The sequence below is a fragment of the Mercenaria mercenaria genome, chromosome 13, assembly GCF_021730395.1.
Source record: "Mercenaria mercenaria strain notata chromosome 13, MADL_Memer_1, whole genome shotgun sequence".
Taxonomy (NCBI): Eukaryota; Metazoa; Mollusca; class Bivalvia; order Venerida; family Veneridae; genus Mercenaria; species Mercenaria mercenaria.
The window spans coordinates 13,913,373-13,936,969 of record NC_069373.1 but is presented as its reverse complement, the minus strand read 5'-3'; the positions used below and the strand labels follow the sequence as shown (position 1 = coordinate 13,936,969).

The following is a 23,597-nucleotide window of genomic DNA, read 5'->3' as shown; positions in this document are numbered from 1 at the left end:
ACTCAAATTCTGTCATATTTGAGACAGCGTAGAGATGCATTTAATTTTTTTTGTACAATATGATAAATTTCAAAGTCTTAGCCAAACCTGGGCTAAGATGAAAACATTTCAAAACACAACTGTTCACCATCATGAGACGATGTGTCATGCGCAAGACCTAGAATTACTTCATTTTGTTGTTACTATAAATAGCTTATATTGTTACATTTTTATTACTGGTCGTAAGGAAAAATCAAGACATTTTTTCTCTAGTACAGCATGCATGTTACATCCAGATTTGAGGTGTTTTATGACCTATCTCTCCTGGTAAGGATTTTTGTGTGAACTTAAGAGTGTCGCGTGCAACTCAGTCCTCATGACAGCCGCCTGGCTCAGCATGTTGCCCGTTGGCATCTTGTTCTTAGTTTCACATCAAGTCTTTGATGTTAACCATTTACTGTTTGATATTTAACATACATCTGTTTGAAGTTCTTCACCTGCTTCATTTGGCACAAACTTATTCTTCTGTTTAAATTAGCTGTCAGACAGTGCAGCTTTTCTTCTTCAATTTATAAATGTTTAAATTCTCCTCATCCTATTTAAATATAAGAATAACAGAAAATGTGTATTCACTTGCCTGTTCAGAAACTCCCTGTACACTGAAGATGTAGATATTTTGCTATGTCCCTTTTGGATATATTATGATGCTGATTTGCTACATCGGGGCAGTATCCCAATTATGTAGTAACTAGCAGTATAACATTCACACAATAACGTCTACTTATTCTATATGTAAGCATATACTATCATCAGTATTTTTCATAATATACTCATTTGTTCACATGCCTTAAACGAAGACAAAAATATTTCAGTATTTATAAAACCACTATCGGTTATATTGGAGCTATTGCTTTTCCATCAACAGATATTGCCATCTGTAAAGTTACATTACCATTAACAGACGCATTTGGTTGGTATGGCCGTTTTATACCTTTCTGTACAATATTTTTCTCACTGCCCTGTAGCTTTGAAGAGAACCCACTTTTTATCAAGATTATAAATTGTTGTGATGCCATCTTCGTGAGTGATGTTTTAAGCAAAATATAAAACCCATTTATCTGCTCAGTCTGCAGCTCTGAACAGCCCTGCTCTATACCATGTAGCTTTCTTGAAGATAGTTCCTTGTGCGAAATCATTTATGACTTGAACCAATTTCTGAATTGAACAAGGTATGATTTCCAAACTGAGATGCTGTGTGATTTACTAATAATTGTTCTTATTAATGGGAAACCTCTGTCACTCATATAGTGAATATAGTTACACAAGGCACGTTCGTAAGGCACGGTTAAGGCATACTTCCCACCAGGTTTAGTGCTTTCTGTGGTTGAAACAGGTACATTAGTTAATGCAGATGCTTTTGTAAGAGAGACATCTCTTTCCAATATGGCAGCTGCTGCAAATGAATAGTCCTTACTGTACTTTCTAAGCATTTCATCCTGAAGGCGAAATATATGCAAGCAATAAAACACATGAAAGCGAGAATTAAAAGCAGTTCTGAAAGTGAAAGCCAGGTACTAAAACCCTATTTTACACCTAAACGCAGAAAAAGGCTAAATTAGATGAATACTTGAAATAAAAATTGGAGAACGACCCTTGGTGTTAATTTATGTATTGAATAACTCAAGTTTCGTGAAATAATAACAAAGATTTGTTACATTTTCTGCTTTTTTTGTCACGAAGGCATGAGTTTGCTGGGTGTGCGAAACCGCGTATAGTGCGTAACAGGTACGGACTCTATGGAGAAATTGTCCTTCTTACAAATGGCTTTACAGTGATCAGTAGGGAGCATCAACATGTTTCCTTTTTAAGTAAAATAGTCTTCAGTCAAAAGTAAGTTATTTACTCCAAAATATAAGTGAATAGATTTTATACAAGTGTAGGTTGAGCCTGCAACATTTTTATTTATTTTTTTGTCGTGTTGAGCGACCTGTGGAGTTTCTTCTATTTCTGTTTAACGGCGGGGTTCACATACTATTATTAACAAACATTATTCATTTTGCACTATGCCATATTTAGATAATTATCCCCCTAGTGTACTAAATTATAAGCATAAAATACTGGTACTTCCTTGTTTGCTTTTTTCAGGAACTTTTGATACGTAGTAAAACATCTTTTGTGATTACATATCTTTGTTGTTTCCCACTCGTTATTAATCCATTTCTCAGATCCCATGAACCAATCGGGTGTTTGCTATTTAAAATATTTGAAGTTAACCACCTTTCAGGTATTCTACTGACTTCTACAGTTTAATTATAATGCCAGACAAGATTTCTGCTCTTTTTCAAACCGAGGAATTGTTTACTGTAGTTTTCATGATTTAACAGTTCACATTTTTAGTGTTGTGGTAAAATTTTTTTATCCTATCTCGCTTCAGAATCTTGTCATCCATTTACTTATTAGTCATTTATCAGTCGTTCCTAACATCAAAATATTCAACGAATCAACAAATATTTGCAATAGGTGCAACTTTGGTCTCCGTTACATATTACGCAGTACTTGACATTCCACTAAAAGCATTTAGAATTATAAGTGCAGCGCATATTTGCTGCTTCTAAACGCTTTCAGGTGTAAGTGAGTCTTGTTGCATTTGTCTCTCGACAATAAAATGTCTTCTCCGAATTTCGTGACAGTCCAGCTTAAGTGAAAAGTTTATATGTGAAAGCATGAAAGATAAACATATGCCCATTTCCGTTTTAATGTTTGTTGAACGCTTTTCAAAAAAAAAAGTATTGACATGTTATAAGATAAGACAAAAATAGCTTCTAGAATAGACTCCAGTACTTTGTCAAAAAAAAAAAAAAGGAACGACAATACCGCTGTGCTTCAATAATAGATTTGTCCGAAACTTTAGCATACAAGACAGAGTGATTTTAGCATAAGCATAAAGTAGATAAACAGACTTTGCCTAAGGGTAAGAATTATTGTAGAATTTGCATAAACAAGTAAATATTAGCTGAAATTCATTACAAATGCAAGTTTTAAAAGTAATATATACTCCCTTTGCCTGTCTTGATTGCGCAACCAGGATAGATTGGATCTAAATGAAACCAGAATCTGCACAAAGTTTCAAAACTTGCATACGGGCTTAGATTGTTCAAATATCCCGGTACTAAATGCAAATATAAAAACAGAAATTATATTATATAATTAAAAGCTAAATACGATACGTACGCTGTCGCTTCTCTGTTTGTAGAAGATATATTGCTTTGTACATCTCAGGACGTATACGGCACCGTACTATAGGTATCCCGTGCTTACGTCCAAGCGAAATGCATATTGTTAGCAAGATGGGAATTTTCATAATAGGCCTATATCCTGTTGTGGAAATGCATGGAGTGTTCGTGATGTTTTGCGGGAAATGAAAATTTTCATAACATGCCTGGGCCATGTTTTCGAAATGTATGAAGTGTACGTGTATTTTACGAGTGTTGGCGGGGCCTCCATGGTCGAGTGGTTAAGGTCGCTGACTTAAATCACTTGCTCCTCATCGATGTGGGTTCGAGCCTCACTCGGGGCGTTGAATTCTTCATGTGAGGAAGCCATCCAGCTGGCTTACGAAAGGTCGGTGGTTCTACCTAGGTGCCCGCTCGTGATGAAATAATGCACGGAGGGGCACCTGGGGTCTTCCTCCACCATTAAAGCTGGAAAGTCGCCATATGACCTATCATGTGTCGGTGCGACGTTAAATCCAACAACAACAACTTTACGAGTGTTGGCAATGTCCGTAACATGCCTGCGGGAGATGAGAATTTTCATAACATGCCTGGGCCATGTTTTCGAAATGTATGAAGTGTGCGTGTATTTTACGAGAGCTGGCAATGTCCATAACATGCCTGCGGGAGATGGGAATTTTCATATTGAGCCCGGGCCATGTTGTAGACATGCAATATTTTAGGGAGTTTCTTCCACACACATGCACTTGAAATATTAATGTTAAAAGTCATCTCTAATCATGTTATTTATCAGCCTCCTTGAATATCATCAAATCATTAAGCGCTGTAAAATAGTTCGGGTTTTTAATAAAAATATATAATTATATATAAGAAGATATCAGTTCAGTTAAATATAGATTATTACTCCTGTTGTTTTGTATTTTTCTTACAATGGATATCTGTAAAAGTACATTTATTATGCAACTTGTGTGGTGCGACTAATTGCTATTTCAGGTTAAATTCTATTAATTTAAAAGAATTTCTACTTTTGTGCTTTGCTACTGCATTAGTTCCGTCTTAATTAACAAATCCAATAGTTCAAGTTTTGAAATAAATTACATTTAAGTACATACAAATGTATAATCGTAAAATCTCGCATGAACGCGTGTTTCAAGGGTAAACATTTGATATCGAGCTACGTGAGGAATGTCAAGTTCACAAGACACTCAGTTTCTTTTATAAACATCCAAGTAACCGTAAAGTAGCACAAAGTTTTTAAATTATGTGAGTTATTTACATGCATTAAACGGAATATAAACACGGATTGTGATATTACTCCTATATGAGAGGTGTATGTGTTTTTTAGGCTTGTTGGTACTTTTTTCTTCGGATTATTTGATAGGTTTATTGAGGTAAAACGGAAGTTCATTGACTAAGATAAATAATCCAATAGCTATAGAATGTGCAAATTTCAGTTGACAGTGAAAGCGTTGTTCGATATATTTACTCTTCGTTGTATTTATGTTCATACGTGTAAGAGTAGTTCTATCGTCCTACAGGGTACTCGTTTGTATGGTGGCCGATTTTCGCCATCGTCGTACGTTCATTTTGTCTGCTATTCGCTCGCGAATAGACGACGTTTTCCTTGTCATTTCTTTTCTTCCGTTTCTCGCACTGTCGCTGTTGCGTTCTCAAAAACACGAAAAACAAACTTGTTTTGACAAATCGACATTAAACACTGAATTAACATAATATGGCGCTGTTTTGATAAGAAAACGTTACACTTAGACATGATAACGTAAATATCTAACATAATAAGATACTGTTTTGAAAAGTTAACCCCACACTTTTGCATGATAACAGGTCTTGGTAATATAATAAATCATTGTTTTTACAAGTTAACATCACACTTTGACATGATAACATGGCTAGTTTAAACGAATCACTATTTCGACCAAGTCGCACCGCATGTTCATATAATATCACAGCTCTTCAAACTCTAGAATATAATATATGTATTACAATTCTGACATGATATGTTTTATATAATAATACGCTATTTGCGGAAATTCAGATCACAATTTGACGTCCTGTTTTATCTATTTTATATCAAAAGACTAGTTGAACAAGAACACCGCATTTTTACATAATAACATAATTATTTGGCAGAATAACATCTATATGGGCAATAAAACTTGAAGTGTTCCAACATAAGGCAGCTGCGACGTCCCATGAAGTATGGTCGCTAGTGGTGTTTAATTTGATAGGAGTTTGTCATATAATCTGTACTCGAATGTATTTATATTTAAGAACAAATGATCAAAGGGTATCATTTTATGTCGGACTGTATGTGACTGTCCTGGGTTTAGTTATCCATTAGACAAAATTAAATGTCTAGGAAATGAATCATTTACTGAACTTTCTCCCAGCTTTTACGAAATGAAATCACGTATGACATCGATTTTTCTCTTCGCGTCATCTATTTCTCAGAAGGAAACCAAGTTTAAGTTAACAAATCAAGCAGTTTTCCAAAACGAATGACCACGAAACACCAGACAATATATTTTGAAACGGATCAATAGATTCAGTTTGCCTGTTCAGGTAGCGAGTCGTCTCGTGATACTATAAATAGCACTACAGCGGAACCGAAGCGCTTGGCTTCTAAGAGTAAATAACTGTTATTTATCGTACTAACACCAGTTTCTGTGAAATCTGCATTTTTCTTTTATCTCGCTGATCATCTATCCAGCGGGTAAATCACGCAAATATAACTCTTTGAGTATGCGAATCCTCAATAATGAGTTTGAAAACATAACGCGCGCGTGCCGATAAATATCGTTTCCAAGGTGCTGTCTCTATGGCTTGAATCATATTTCTTCTAATACTGTTCAGATATAACTTCTCTTAACGTTATATAAATTGAATATTTCCGTGGTGCATATGGTTGTTCTGGAAATTCAGTCATAACTTGGCATTGAAAAGATACATCTTTTTTCTCAGATATTTTGGATTTAAAGTAAATTGTGCAAAATGGCAGAGAATAATTGCGAGGATTTAGGAAGGACGGTGGTGCTTTGTGTTGATAACAGTCCTCAGGCAGAATGGGCATTTAACTGTAAGTAAAAAAATTATTACAATCTTGATACTAAATATAAACAAATTGGTTTTATATGAATTCGTATATATGTCAAACATGTATGATGTTTTAAGAAATCACTGTTGTTTTTTTCTGCAAGTTGATTCTTCCATGTTTTTCTCCTTGAAAATATTCCTCTTTATTTGTTTAATGATACTTTACTGTATTTGTTATTAAGGCGTAAAACAATATTATTTCATAAACCCGGTCCATAAATTTTGTGCTGTTGACTGATCTGAAGTTCAACACTGGCTTGCTTGGCTACAATAGAAAGGGAAACGTCATACAATAAAACACATATTGAATGGTTTATCGGTTGGCCAATAGTCAAAACTATTAACACATTGTATAATATCAACACGAGAAGTAATAATACGTACAAATTGATTGCAACACGGTTATTTTTTATTGAAAAATAATGCAAATACAACATGCAATACTTTGAATTTTGCTGACTTCCTTCAGTAGATCTAGTATATGTTACTTGAATTTTTTATAATATCATCCTAAGTCAGTAAATCGGTTTCATAATATATAACACAAAACAAATCTTGCGTATAATGACAAACAACATTGTTTTCATCTCACTATTAATTTATTTTATAATACACGAAACAGTATTTATTGCTTCATTTATTATATCATTGTTTTGTAATTCTTGTATTATTTGAAGTAATTTTATACTGTTAACCATATAAATTGATTTGTTATTAAATTACATCGTTCTCCATCGTGCTGTATGGTCATTTCTTACTTCTCTTGAAATAATAGTTCATTACCTGCCTTGTTTAGCCACCTATCTGACACAAATGTGTTATTATCAGGCAGTGTGAAATACGAGGGTTCAGAGATTTTGTAAATAGATCAAGCAAGATAGAGGTAGAATTGTTATAAAGATATTCATGTTTATCTTTTTCTCAACATAGTAATACAATTGCTGTTAAAATGATTAGAAAAATTAAAATTCCTAGTGGTATACTTAAAGAGATCTTGACTCGATCTTGAAGGGAAATCCAAGTTAAGAATACAATTCCAAATCAATTATTGTGTGTTCGTTTCTGCATTCTACATTACTCAAATTTAACAGCTGTGAATGAATAAGAAAGCTGTGTTTTATCACAAAAGATGCTATTTACGGACGTAAATTTGTTTCTATGGAAACAATTCATTAGGGTGAGAATAACACTTTGGGGTTATTTGAAGGCATGTAAATGATACTTTCTAACAGTAATCGAGCAGGCAGTTACAGGAAACAAAAATATCAATTCATGCTTGGACAAGCTTCCAGACTAATTACCTAAATTGTGTGAAGGTTTCTGTTACATGTCAACTGTAAATTATGTTAGCATTAACATTTAGTTACGTTGCTCACACGAATGATATAAAAATGTCCAAAATCAATTCTTCATATTCCATATCAGTCTGGAATGAAATTGTTTACTGACACATTCCATTCTCATAATTCACAGTTCAATAATTCTGTATCGATGAGCACAATATACCAGTAGATCATCAAGATGAGAGAAAATGAACAGTTACTAGCGTGACTAATGATTTTCAGGATTCCCAATATGCAATAATTGATATTTACTCTACTCAACCAGTCTACAATTTCATCATTTCAGTATCATAGTTTTAAGCTCACCTGAGCGCAAAGTGCATGGTGGGCTTCTGGGCCGTTGTATGTCCGCCTTCTTTAAAGAACATCTACCATAAATGATAAAGCCATTTCATCCAAACTTCGCGGAAATAGTTCTTGTTTGTTTATTTTATTCTCTTAAAATATATGTCACCCACATAAAATATTGTTTACCATGGCAAACAAGTTGAAACATAATTTCTCCTCAGCAACCGCTGGTTAAATCGTAGCAGTATAATATCGTTAAATTACGATGGTATGTTTAGGACATGCATTTATTTTTTTTTAAGATTAAATTATCTCGTCGCAGCACATCTTATCTACGAGCGGACACAACATCTTATGCTTGGAGCTCGATAATACTTTTATCTCGTGACGCAGACTTAAATTATTCGAGCGATCAGCATTTATCGTACGCTGTACACATTAACACGAGCGCCACTTCATTTATCGTCGAGTACGCACACATTCTATATTGAGCAGTTCAAAATCTACGTGCGCACAATCTTATCTCGAGCGATCACATCTTACTCGTGCTACGATTTCATCTCGAGCGATCAGATCTTATACTCGACGATCAACAGCTTATCTCGTGTCGCACCATCTTAACTCGATCGATCAACATCTTATCTCGTACGCAAGACATCTACTCGAGCGATCAACATCTATTTCATGCGCAACGAATCTTATCTCGAGCGATCTACATCTTAATCTTGACGCGATCAACATCATTTTCGTGCGCACGACATCTTATCTCGAGCGATCAAGATCTTTTCTCGTGGCGCACGACATCTTATCTGAGCGATCAACATCTTCTCGTGCGCACGACATCTTTCTCGAGCGTACACATCTTATCTCTGGCCGACACATCTTATCTCGAGCGATCAAACATCTTATCTCGTGCGCACGAACATCTTATCTCGAGCAATCAACATCTTATCTCGAGCGCACGACATCTTATCAATATATATTAAGGCCGTTTGTGTGAATTCAGATCATCAGTAAAAACATACAAATGCCACCGTTTTTTCTTTTGTTTCGATTATACTTATAACCTTTTCACGTGTGCAGGGTTATAATTTAAATACGCAAACTGATAAAAAAAAAGGCAGTAAAAATTCAGTGATGACGCAAAGAAATAGATGTAAGTCCTTCACAAAAAAAAGAAGATTTAGTATGTAGGCTTCGCCCATATATATTAAAGAATTTCCTTGTTTTCCCTTAATTCATGCATGCAATTTTATAACTTTTCTGCACGAATTTATCAGTCGAACTGCAATGTGTTGCTATTCTAACATGCAGAAAGCATCACTGGTTATGTTCATTTAATCTTGAAGATAGGATGACCAATTATGTGCACTGCTCTCCAAAATGATGTGATAAACTTGTACATGTACTTGTGGGAAGTTTAAATAACGTGGGAATAGGTGGGACCCTAATTATCAACTTGTCCGTATGTTTTACTGATGACCTAAATACACACAAAGGGCCTTAATGTATAAAGATAAGATGTCGTGCGCTCGAGATAAGATGTTGATCGCTCGAGATAAGATGTCGTGCGCACGAGATAAGATGTTTATCGCTCGAGATATTAAGATGTCGTGCGCACGAGATAAGATGTTGATCGCTCGAGATAAGATGTCGTGCGCACGAGATAAGATGTTGATCGCTCGAGATAAGATGTCGTGCGCACGAGATAAGCTATTGATCGCTCGAGATAAAATGTCGTGCGCACGAGATAGGATGTTGATCGTTCGAGATAAGTTGTCGTGCGCACGAGTTAAAATGTTGATCGCTCGAGATAAGATATTGATCGCTCGAGATAAGATGTCGTGCGCATGAGATAAGATGTTGATCGCTCAAGATAAGATGTCGTGCGCACGAGATAAGATGTTGATCGATCGAGACAAGATGTCGTGCGCACGAGATAAGATGTTGATCGAGCGAGATAAGATGTTGGTCGCTCGAGATAAGATGTCGTGCGCACGAGATAAGATGTTGATCGCTCCAGATAAGATGTCGCGCGCACGAGATAATTTATTTAAAAAAAAAAAATTGCATGTCCTAAACATACCACCGTAGTAATTATCCACAAGGTCTAGTCATTTTAAATTTTGAAAACATGTTCGGCGTGGAATGGGGATAGTTTTCTTCAAGTCTTTTAAAATCTTCTCCTCAGAAACCACTGATCTGTTTTCAAAATAAGTGTACAGCGATGTGTCTTGGGTGGCCCAGGGGATGAGGCTAGTTTCCTCTATATGGTTACATGTATTTTGGAAATTTTGAAAGATTTTCCCTGTGAAACTACTGGCCCAATTGGAAAATCATATCACACAAATGTTCCTTGTGTTACCCTCTACCAAATTCTCTCAGACCATATTCATTTGTTGAAAACAGCTGCTAGTTCTTTTCTGGAAAACTTCCAAAGATATGGATATATGGACTTCAAAATATCTGCTTCTCAGAAACTACCGTGATTTCAGAACAATTTCACAGCAACGATCATTAGCTGATTCTTCAGACATTTCATTCTGTTTATTTTTTATTTTTTTTTTTTTTGTTATAGAAAAACATGGCCGCCATAGGGCGGGGCTAGCTATTCGAAAAACTTTTGACAATCTTCTCCTTTAAAACCGCAGACTCGATTTCAAAAATATTTTTACCGACATGTCCCTTGGATGACCCTCTACCAAATTCGTTAAAGCTCTTTTGATTTATTAAAGAAAAACATGGCGGAAAGTGAGCGTAGCTAGTTTATACGGTATGGCTATAATGGAATTTTAGAAACCTATCCAACTTCGCGACCCTGATTTTGAAAGAATTACTCCAAGTGATCCTCAATTGACCCTCTAGTTTTAAAGTTGACTGAAATTCATTTGAACCATATAGGCCTCTCTTGTAATATAAACGAAATATTCTTTAAACATACAAAAACACGAAAGAACACAACAAGGCACTGTCTTGAGAACGGTCAGTGGCAGTAGCATTGTTTAAAAGCCATCACTCTTGTTTGTAATTAACTACTTTTAAACAGGAATTTTTAAACAGGAATTTTATTATCTAGCTGGTAGGTCATCTGCCTATCTTAAACAGAACGAAAAATGTTTTTCATATAGTTAGGTAATGATCACTTGTCAACTTCTTTCTCTGATCGCTGGTAATATTATATTATGATAAGGATATCAGGGGATCCTCGGTAAGAATACAATATCAAATCAGTCATTAAGTTTGTTTCCTAATTCATAGGTAATAATCTTTTAACAGCTGTAAATGAATAAGCTCTGTGTTTCATCAACAGAGACGTTGTTTACGCAGTCTGTTTATACGGTATTCCATAATGGTTGGATATTTAGAAACATATCCAACTTTCGACCCTGATTATTGAAGAAAAGTTACTCCAGTGATCTCAATTGACCCTCTAGTTTTAAAGTTGACTGAAATTCATTTGAACCATATAGGCCTCTCTTGTAATATAAACGAAATATTCTTTAAACATACAAAAACACGAAAGAACAAAAGAAGGCACTGTCTTGAGAACGGACAGTGGCAGTAGCATTGTTTTAAAGCCATCACTCTTGTTTGTAATTAACTACTTTTAAACAGGAATTTTTAAACAGGAATTTTATTATCTAGCTGGTAGGTCATCTGCCTATCTTAAACAGAACGAAAAATGTTTTTCATATAGTTAGGTAATGATCACTTGTCAACTTCTTTCTCTGATCGCTGGTAATATTATATTATGATAAGGATATCAGGGGATCCTCGGTAAGAATACAATATCAAATCAGTCATTAAGTTTGTTTCCTAATTCATAGGTAATAATCTTTTAACAGCTGTAAATGAATAAGCTCTGTGTTTCATCAACAGAGACGTTGTTTACGCATGTACATGTTTCTAAGGAAATATTTCCACTGAAGAGCGTTTGGATACAGTTAGATTTGTTTAATATTATCATAATTATTACCCACAGGCAAGTTAATAATATACCGATAGTCAAACTAGTTTATACTGGCACTGAGTATGGATGTAATTCATGCTTGTACGCACAGTAACTATCAGACTAATCATTCGGGTCGTATGAGTTTGTAATTATAATTATCATATGAATTAAATTTATGATATGTTTTACATAACTTTTAGTAAGGGAGTGGTTAATATCACTGGTTTCAATTCACCTGACGCCGACCGCCGCCGGTTCAAAACCTCGCTGAGGTGTAAAATGTCTTCTTATAAGTCAATCAGATGGCTTATGGAAGGGCTATGGTTCTAAAAGCTGTCCGTCAGTGCCTGAGTTGATGACTGGATGCTCTATCCAAAGCTAAAATTAGAAGTCATCATTTATTTTCTATATCAGTGCGGAATGTTTTTTTTACATCAGTTTATCATCACAGTCTCTTTTCATCAATGAACGATTCAACAAGGATAGTGTGCCAGCCGATCATCTGGAATGAAAAAGAAAGAACTGGTACTACCGTGACTAATGATTTCCAGGATTCTCACACAAGCTAGAATTGACCTTTTATATTTCGCAAGGACCGGGGCTCAAATGGTGGTGGTTTAATTATCTATGTCACAGATTCGTTACAATGTACACAAAAATATGATCTTGACCACTCTTTTATTGAGACAATTTGGCTTGAAGTGAAACAGCCTAAAACTAAGTCCTTTCTTCTCAATTATACTTATAGACCTCCCTCGTCTTCGTCTGAGTGGCTAAATAATTACTCTTTATCTCTTGAAAAACGTTTTCTTGAACAAAAAGAATGCATTGCTCTTGGAGACTTTAACTTTGATTTGCTTAAGTGTCAAAATGTAACAAAAACCTGGATTGATTTGATGGAATCATTCAATTTTAAACAGTTAGTAACTATTCCTACTAGGATAACTGATCAATCGGCTACATTGATAGGCCAAGTCTTTTCAAATATGCCTAATAATGTATCCACTGTAAATGTTTCGGTTTATTCTATAAGCGATCACTACCCTGTATGTGTAACACGCAAACCGTCTTTTAATTTTGTAAAAGGTCCTGTGCATAAGGTTATTAAGTATCGTTCCCTCAAACACTTCAATGAAACTAAATTCGTTACAGACTTATGTAAGCAGCCATGGTCTATTCTTGATGCATTCGATAACCAAGATGATGCTGTAGACCTTTTCATAGATATCTTTCTTTCCATTCTAAACAGACAAGCACCGAATAAGAAAAAACGGGTCAAGAGACCTCACCAACCAAATTGGATCAACAAAAGCATTCTTGATGCTATTAAATCAAGAGACTATTTTCTTAAAAAAAACAAGACTCTGCCAATTACAAGTTCTGGAGGAGAAAAGTTAAAACCTTAATATATAATGCTAAAATCAGTACTATAATGACACAATAAACAGTAACAAACAAAATCCTAAAAAGTTGAATTGACAGGATTACATTCTCATGTTCAAACCAATTATATTGATGATGAAAAAGGTCAACCAATAACTAACCCGTTTTTGGCTGCTAATACATTCAATGCTTATTTCAGTTCTATTGGTAAACCCTCCCCAACTTCCACTGCAGGCAATAACCTTACTTCTTCCAAAATTAGGGTTAATACGCCTGACACACTGTTCAAAATTCCATCTGTAGATGTGTCATTTGTCGAAAGCCAACTAAAGAATCTAGACATAAAGAAGTCCACAGGTTATGATAACATAAGCCCAAAATTTATGAAGGCAGCTGCTTCTGTCATTGCTCCAGTGCTCACTAAAATATATAACAATAGTATTGCTACCAATTCATTCCCACAGGCATTCAAAAAGCCAAGGTTATCCTTATTCATAAAAAAGGTCCTAAAAATGACAAACTTAATTATAGGCCAATTTCCATTCTTCCAACAATATCTTTGATACTTGAACGTCATGTTACCCTGCATTTAAGACAGTACCTTGAGTCGAATGAATTGCTGTATAGTCGTCAGTCTGGTTTCAGAGTAAATCACTCCTGTCAAACAGCCCTTGCGAAACTCTTAGATGACTGGATCACAGCAATTGATAACAATGAAATAGTTGGGACTATATTTCTTGACTTGTCTAAGGCATTTGACTTACTAAATCATGACATCTTGGTACATAAATTAAATTCATATGGTTTGCATGATTCCACTGTTTCTTGGTTTTCATCTTATCTTCATGACAGGACTCGGCAAACCTTCATTTCTGGTGTATATTCAGATTCCAGCATAATAACATCAGGTGTTCCTCAAGGATCGGTGCTAGGGCCCTTGCTATTTTTAATATACATAAATGACCTTCCATTATCGGTTTCATCGGCAGTCACAGATATTTTCGCAGACGATACAACCATATCAGCATCGAAATCAAATCTTGAAAATGTGACTGAAACATTATCCAATATTAGTAAAAATGTTGATGCATGGTGTAAGACTAATGCAATGGAGATAAACTCTGCAAAAACCAAAGTAATGTATGTTGCATCAAAACATAAAGTCAAGCAAGTATATGACGAGCCCCCAGTTATTCATTTCAGAGATGAAACTCTAGACTGCAGTACGAAAGAAAAGTTACTCGGCGTTACTATTGAAAATGATTTATCTTGGAATACACATGTTGATAATATTTTGAAAAAATGCAATTCACTTTTATACCTGTTGTTTCGCATCAAAGTATATCTTTCTGTACATATGAGGAAAATGTTCTATAACTCTTACATACTGCCTCACTTCGATTACTGTTGTGTAATATGGGGAAGCTGTTCTAATTCATTAGAAGACAAAATTGTTAAGTTTCAAAAAAGACCAGCTCGCCTAATTCTTGATAAAGACTTCGATACCCCTTCTGCTGAATTATTTCGAGAATTAAACTGGATGACTTTTCCGGAGCGGGTAATATTTCAAAAAGAAGTTTTAATGTACAAAAGTCTAAACGATCAAGCACCTGTTTACCTCAGAAATTCATTTACATTTAGCTGTGATATACATGACATACATGCTCGAACTTTGAGGTCAGATTCTAATTTGCAGCTTTACCTTCCTCGACCGAAAACTGAACTATTTAAAAAAAAGTTTTACCTATTCTGGTGCTACTATCTGGAATTCCTTACCAAGTCATATAAAAAGAGCATCATCAGTAGGGCAATTCAAATCACTATACATAGCTTGGCACAACACACAATCATAATACTTAATATTTCTAATATTGCACTTCGTATAGTTATAGTATAAACAAAATACTGGTATTAAATGCACTTGTCTGTCTTCTATATGTTACAATGTACCATGTAAATATTTTATATGTATATGTTATGTATTGTTTTGAGGGCCTCATGGAAGATTGATGTTATTCGTCAAATGAGTTTTCCTCGTTAAATAAAGGCTTTATTATTATTATTATTATCATTATTATTATTATTACCTGTTTAATTGCTCAGGCTTGAAATTCTTTAAAGTCAAAGTTGTGAAGATAAACAAAAGAACCATATCAGCTATAAATTATTGTCGCTTTTTTACGTTGTTCCTTTAGAGGTTTAGACTACTACTTTTGTTTTCGTGGTCTAATTGTTCATTTATTGAATATGTACCCTTTTACAAATTTTATAGACTTTCATCGGTATTTCTCTTTCTACGCTATAATATGAATTAACATCATGTTTAAAGCTAGACAGGGTTAGCTAGAATCATCAGGATCAACATTAAGGCTTTTATCCATATATGATCATTCTCCTAAAGCAAGCAGTGACAGATAAGATCAATGTTGCGCTTCAGACAATAACTGAGTTATGGCTGTATATATGACAGTATTATTGGACATGAAATTAATTTACATATATTTCTTTCCTGAAGAAAATAAAAGCATGATTTGATTGTCCCCCTGATCATGAATATTGGTATTATTATTTGTTAAGAATGGGAAAAATGCATCTGAAAGATACAAAAATTAAAAGTGTCAGGTACGAGCCTACATTCAACTGTTAAATATAACTTCACTGCTAGTTACAACTACGCTTTAGTGGATTTGCTTGCATATATTTGTTCTTTAATTAACACCACAGTATCATACGTAGGCCGGTGGTCTAGTGGTAACACGCTTGACTGCCAATCCAGAGGTCCGGGGTTCGTGTCCCGGTCCAAGCACTGAAAATAACTGAGGTGCTCTTGAGTGTCTCGCACCTAACAAAGATGCCTGTACTGGTTCTTCCCAGGAAAGACGGCTCTGCGTGTATCAGTGCTATACACCGGGCACGTTAAGGAACCAGTCTATTCGCAAAGAGCTAAGCTAAGTTAGCCGGGCAGGCCTGTATCTATTTAAAGGATTTCTTTCTATCTATTCTGGGGGCTTTAGCTCACTCTGTCCCTCTAGTCAGATTACCCTGTGTCTGTACTAGCAGAGGATGAATTTTGCGCCCTGTGTGGCCTGCGTTTGCTATATGTAAAGCGCCTTTGAACGTGTTTATCATGAAAAGGGCGCTATATATATCGGATATTATAATAATAATAATGACCTTATTGTCAACACTGTACACTGAAATATAATGATACTAGGTCTTACGGGCCCATGTGTGCTAAAACATTTGATATATGTTAAACCTTTTCAATTTCTCATAAATTATGCCTCTTTTCACTTCATGTTAGAGAATTATTTTTTTTGTTGGATTTAACGTCGCACCGACACATGATTGGTCATATGACGACTTTCCAGCTTTAATGGTGGAGGAAGATCCCAGGTGCCCCTCCGTGCATTATTTCATCACGAGCGGGCACCTGGGTAGAACCACCGACCTTCCGTAAGCCAGCTGGATGGCTTCCTCACATGAAGAATTCAACGCCCCGAGTGAAGCTCGAACCCACATCGATGAGGGGCAAGTGATTTGAAGTCGACCTTAACTACTCGGCCACGGAGGCCCCTTAGAGAATTAATACCATACTTATGAATGTTTATATAATTATCATATAAATAAATTGATACATACTATTTTAACGGCGTAACTCACCACCATGTTATATCAGAATTCAGGGCCGAATGGTCATTGTTGCTGTCTTTTAAGCACTTGCTCCTCACCACGTGGGGTCTGGAGGTTTTGTGGTTCTGTCCAGTTCAATGTGTAATGTTCCGCTTTATATCATTTTACCATACATTCTACGTCAATACTAGAACATTGTGCCAACAGATACGCCGGAATGAGAGAATGAATATTACTTCTACGATTCAAAAATAAGCTAGACTAGATCGTTTATATTCTATTATAATAATTCAGTCCACAATATTCATGACTAATTGTCCTTAAATTTCAGTGCACATTTTCATTCTTATATGAGCACAACTTTAAATTATTAATGCGTTTATGAAATCATGAGAGTAACGACTGCTTACACGTCATACAACTAGTACTCGTCTTATATATTAATTATTCCAAAGCTTAAGAATTTCGAAATATGAGATATGAAAAATATTAAATAGATGACCTGTTCAGTTTATTTCCATTCAAAATGATATTTTCATCTATATTTTAGATTTTTTGCTCTATTTGTTCGTTCAGTCAACTATGGATAGTTCTACATATCTTACAGACCTTTATAAAATCAGGCATCGATATTCTCCCAGCAAGCAATGGTTGTAATATAACATGATTTACGTATTAGCATCATGTTTAAAGCCAGACAGGGTTAACTAGAATCAGCAGGATCAACATTAAGGCTTTTATCCAGAATGATAATTCTGCTAAAGCAGTAGTGACAGATAACATCAATGCCTCTGTGGTTATTTTAGTCTCCAGTCAATAACTTAATTTTATATGTATTTATGTGACAGTTTTACTGGATCGCAGAATAATGTACGTTAATTTCTTTCCAGAAGAAGGTTAAAACATAACTAATGTGTGCCCTTAATTATGAAATATGTTATCAGTTTAAACATTTATAGTATACCATGCATCTGAAAGTTATTACAATGACACATTTATACAACATATACTGCAAATGGTGGAAAATGGAATAGATGAGTGATCATTCACTATCCCCGTCAAATCGGCCAGTAAAGTAGGAGAGGAATCAGAGGATATTTCGCATATATGTGGTGCTCTGCAGCTCAGGTCTGGATGCAATTAAATAAAACAAATCGATTTGAATAAATGATTAGAGTTTTGATTATGACTTATTTGGTTACAAGACCCAGTACACATTGTAAGATAGAAGTATGATTTATTTTTTTTTGCCACGGTTTTTATTGTAAGCTGATATTTCACAAAGTTTTTAGAGGTCGATATTCTATTTAGAAATACCCTTAATTGTCAGATCTTCCCGCTTTATTATGTTTAGTCATCTGTGTCTCAGGAACATCATAAAATATATAACAGTATATCAATAACGTACGCAGATTCAATTACATCTCAGAAATTGGTTACATTTCCTTAGCGTATATCGTCTAACGTCCTTACTAGAACAAGGCAATATATTATATTGTTTAGATGGCTCTCTAGCGATTTAGCAAGTGTAAGAAAATGCACTGCTTGTTTTTGTTTCTGTATAGTCAGTTGCTGCAGGAACGACACGAAATAGAAAATAAAGAAAAACCGTATACAGGAACGGTTCAGTTTTGTCGATGTTACACATTTACAATGGCATATTAGGAATATGATCTGTCATCATTGCAAAACCAGTATGATGATTTTATCCTTCAGTATTTCACGCAGATAATGTTGATAATTTTGTTTTCTTTCAAACTTTCAGTACGGACCTTTTGGTCATGTGGTAAAGCTTGCTTACTTCGAAACACTTGCTCGTCACCACTGTGGGTTTGAAACCTTGCATGGGATGTAAACCTATTTCGTTAGGAAGCCATGCAATGGCTTTTTGAAGGTTGATGGTTCTACCAATGTGCTCGTCCGTGATTAAATGGTGCCCGGAGGGGTACTTTGCTCTATTTTTTTAACCATCAGGAGCTGGAAAATCGCCATATGGCATATCTTTGTGTGAACCTGGCGATAAATCAAACAACAACAAAAAACACTTTCTTTTGTCAAATGCTTTTTATTTCCGATTTAATACTCTTGAAGAATAATCAGCTGCTTTGTTCTGGTTTTTGTCTACACATAGGAATCAGTGGTATTGTCAGCATTAATTGGCGTATCTGATACGACTTCTGTGAACAAAAAAGAAAGATTTAAATTTGCTTTTACCTTATATGTCCCATTTTGCAAGTCTTGAAAACTGTCCTCAAATGTATATCATTTGTAAGGTGCTTATGTGTTTCACACATTGAAAGTAGTTATATGTAACTTTACTTCTTGCATATTCTTACTAAATGATTGCGGAGTTTAAGGACTGAAATTACTATTTGGATTGAGTCTGTGGAACGGAACTCAAATATTAACAACTCTCAGCAATCAAACATTTCTCTGATATTGTGTCAGAAAGTCTTGGATGATTGTCTCGATCTCAGGAAATTACATTTCGTAGTGTGATTTACTTTAACAGAAAGCATGTTTTTCCCTCTAGCCGTTTTCGAGGTACACACACTTCGCAGCAGAAAGGGGCATACACTTATTTGTGGAATGGAATGAGATACTTATTCCATTCCATTCCATTCCATTCCATTCCAGTATCTCATTCCATTCCATTCCATTCCAAACTTCCATTCATTTTGGTAATGTCCCAGAATATTAAATTGAAATCATGCATGTCAAGGGATAGACTGGCATCAGTCGTTAGAGTCATTGAATGTAAAGCACCTGGCCATAAAAACAATCCTCTCTGATACCACTTTCTAAAACAATTTACAATATCTCTTGCCTCTGTCTCTAACGTGTTGAGATGAGCCTAGAGAGGAAATGTTTTTCTGAGAAAATAATTTAGTGTCAGTGTGAAGAAATTAATATTATTACAGACTATTTGATCTCATCAGACTTTGTAAGTCTAGTCAAGGGAAAACTAGCGTACTTAGAGTATGATGCAGTCTTGACAAGTAGTCTGAAGCTGTGGGATCTAATCTTGTCATACTATTTTTCGTGTCCTCACCTACACAGTACTCTGTATAAGTTCAGATTGAATAAAAATGTCTGGCTTTGGATCCAAATGAGTTGTGGTTTGTGTTTTGGAGTTTAACGCCCTGATTCTACTTTTTTTCATTCATATCAAGACGATTAGTTTAGTGACATACCGTTTCTGGGCAAGCTACCGCAGTTTACTAGTACTTGGTGCACAATTTCCTATACGAAGTAACAATTTCCCTTATTGGAACAGAGGTAGGGGGTGAAGAAAGTCCCTGACTAAATGCCATGGGAAATGCTCCGACCCGGATTCGGAATTGAACCCACGCCCCCCCCCCACCCCCAATGAGGGACCAGCGCTCCAAATGAACATCAGAATAAATAACTTGGCCCTATTTTTTAATGTTTCAAAGCAAAACAAATAATCCATTCTGATATCACTCGATCCCTATTCCACCCCCACCCCCTAATCAAATAAAATCAGACCCATCGTGGGATGGGCTCATGGGATGGGATGGGCTGGGCTGAAGGTCATGGGATCGTGGGTCCAATGTAAAAGAAATATACAGTAAGGAACATTAATTAAAAGTTCAACTGATCAATTAAGAGGTCAGCTAAGGATAACAGGGACACAGCCTGTAATTACAATTCCCAGAGTGAGTATATTCACTGCCAAGAAGTGAAATGAATAAAAAATACAAAATCTAAGTCCTCTTCCTTGTTAGATTGTACTTCTACGGTTCCGATGCAAGTAATAAAGAATTAATGGACAGTATTTTTTATCATAAGTAAAGCAAAAAAAAAAAAAGTAATTATTTGGAACAAAATATATTCATTTATTGGGCATGTTCTAATCTCTGGCCTGGCCTGGCCTGGCCTGGCCCGGCCTGGCCTGGCCTGGCCCGATGAGTCCAATTTCCGACTGAGCCGGGCCAGGCCAGGCCAGGCCAGGCCATAGATTTCAAATTCGTGAAAGTGATTTCTATAGCATCTTTAAAATCTGACTTTTGAAATAAGTTTGGATATTTCAGACATTATATAAATACATTTTGAACTCCCACTCTGTAAAATTATACACCTGGGAATAAGCCTGTAGCTAACATAACTATTATGTCTAATTTAAAGGTGATGCCTGATTAATTGTTATGACTATTATCAGGGGATCTCCACCTCAATTGACCCTTGACTGGTGGTTTGGTTTTCCCCAAATTGAATAACTTAACTAATTTTATTATTTTGTCTATTGAGGATTATTTAGTATTGTCGGAAATTATTGAACTAGCACTCAAGAATATATTTTGTATGCTTCCGTAAAAAAAAATTGTGCCCAAACATAAATAAAAATATAAATATTGAAAACCAAATAAAATATAAACATTTCTTTACTGCCAGGTTGTACATGCAGATAAAGCTGTGCTGACAAAGCGTTCAGCTACCAATCTCGGGACTGTAAGTTCGAAACACCTGTTTGACCATTTTCATTATCATTTTTTTAAAATTTCCTCTGTAAACTTAGAATGCAGGAAAATTATCACTTATCGTGATTTATTGTTCATTTATTGAAAGAAATACACAAGTATTTGACATTCTTCTACATACAAGTTATTACCATAAAATGTTGTAAGAATAAAACCAGTATCAATAAAATGACATTATATTGATTTAATGAAAACAATCTGAATTGAAATCGAACCCACGGTAACATGTGTGAAAGTCGGAGAACTTATCACTACGCCACTGTGCCATTGGTAAACTTTGTATGTTATTTTGGTCAGTTTAGATATTTTCAGGTTACAAATATGATGTAAAATAAAGAGTGGCACCTGTCAATACTAACGGACAACAACTTTCAATTTCTAAAATAATGCTACCTCCGTTCTAGAACCTGGGATAGTATGGTGCGGGGAAGAGATATATAAATTTTGTAGTTTAGGTTATACACATACTGAATATTTTTGTAAGATTGTTTTTATATTGATCTAAGTATGTGGAAAAAAATCATACAAAGTCTTGTGAAACAGGCTCAAGAGCATCTTTTAGCATGAAATATATCACTTAGAAATAACATAAACACAATGCACCATTATTTTTTTTGTGCAAGAAAAATATCAATAATCTAAAATGCCAACACCCTGACAATGAGTTAGAGGTCCAACAATTAATGAATATTATTTTCATTACTCTTCCATAAATTGAACATCAGCTTAACTAAACCAAACACATTAAAAGTTCAACTGAACAGTTAAACGGTCAGCTAAGGATAGTAGGGACACAACCTGTAATTACAATTCCCAAAGAGATGTGTTCTCAGTGCATGTAAATATTCAGTTATATTGCAGCAGGTAAACTTATCAATGAAATTAGCCATTAGTTTTAAAACCAAGTGTTAAAGTTGACTTTAAATAATTTGATTACAGAAAAAATGGGTAGTTATCATTTAGTTACACCATTTTCTTCAGTGCAAATCTGTATTTCAAATAAGATGAATGACGACTAATTAATGATTCTCCAGAGGACTGGTTGACATGCAGCAAGTAAACAATGCAGGTTAATACTGCCTGTTATTGTAATTGTATATTTAGATTTTATGCCATTCATTTCTCTATGTATAATAAAATCTGGCCTGGCCTGGCCTGGCCTGGCCTGGCCCGGCCCAGTCGAAAAGAGAGTTCATCGGGCCAGGCCAGGCCAGGCCAGGCCGGGCCAGGCCAGGCCAGAGATTAGAACATGCCCATTTATTGTTCACTTTGTGTGAATGTTAACATCAAAATTTATTTATTTTATCTATATTCAATAAATTCAAAATTGACAAATGTTAGAGAATCCCCCTTTTCGTATTATTATACATGTAATATGTCTGATATATCTATATTCATTTTTATAATCTTTTTATATTGAAATTTGTTAATTAATGTTTACTTTGTATTTTCAGTAACCTCTTTTGTTCCGAGAATTGAATTATTTCCATCTCGTATTTTCTCTCCAAAATGATTTTTATTTCCTAATAAATTACTACTACAGAAACTCAGTGTCGGTTCATTCTCTGTCTTGGGTTAGAAGTCAACTGCTGAATTCGTCATTTATCTCCCTGCGACATATATATAATTCTAACATCATTATTACAAATTGTTTATTATTTTTATATTCAGATATATTTTTTACTACATAAGTCTATTGTTATTTCATTTATATATCATTTATAAATACGTATGCAAGAATGATATTCTACGTGTTTTTTATTTTTCATCATTTAATTTATTACTTTAAGATTATTACTGTTTTATTTAGTGTACTACTGACTGGATCAAGAGAACTTATTTGGAATAATAATGATAACAATAATAGGAAAATGTAATAACTGTTATTTGCCAAGAAAACATTATCTCCTTTTGTTACTCTCGGCCAGATCTTATTGGCACCATGGCATGAATTCCCAGGAGTATCATTTATTCTGTAGAGAACTGTTTCACCTTAAGAAACCTGTGAGAATCTGAGAAAGTTTTGGGGTCAAATGGGTTCAGCCCATGTCCTTGAGACCATCCCATCCCACGAGCCCATCCCATGATCCCATCCCAGGTTTTCCAGGATCCCATGAGATATGACCTAAAGATGTAAACAAATCAGTATATTTTGGAATGGAATGGAATGGAA

The 23,597-nt window shown here is 35.1% G+C and overlaps 1 protein-coding gene across 8 annotated transcripts in view; it reads left to right on the top strand.

Annotated features, from left to right (window-relative positions):
* Nucleotides 1-4,336: 4,336 nt before the first annotated feature.
* The window catches only part of LOC123529758 (universal stress protein in QAH/OAS sulfhydrylase 3'region-like), a 142,445-nt gene continuing 123,184 nt past the window's right edge, over nucleotides 4,337-23,597 (top strand). Inside the window, exons 1-2 of one of the 8 annotated variants that reach the window (XM_053521223.1) lie at nucleotides 4,337-4,475; nucleotides 6,192-6,306. In XM_053521223.1, coding sequence (XP_053377198.1) covers nucleotides 6,222-6,306 — 85 coding nt within the window. In that variant the 5' untranslated portion in view covers nucleotides 4,337-4,475; nucleotides 6,192-6,221. Of the gene's footprint in view, nucleotides 4,604-4,676; nucleotides 6,307-23,597 lie in introns of those variants that run through there. The other 7 variants (XM_053521221.1, XM_053521222.1, XM_053521220.1 and 4 more) reach the window with 7 other exon arrangements.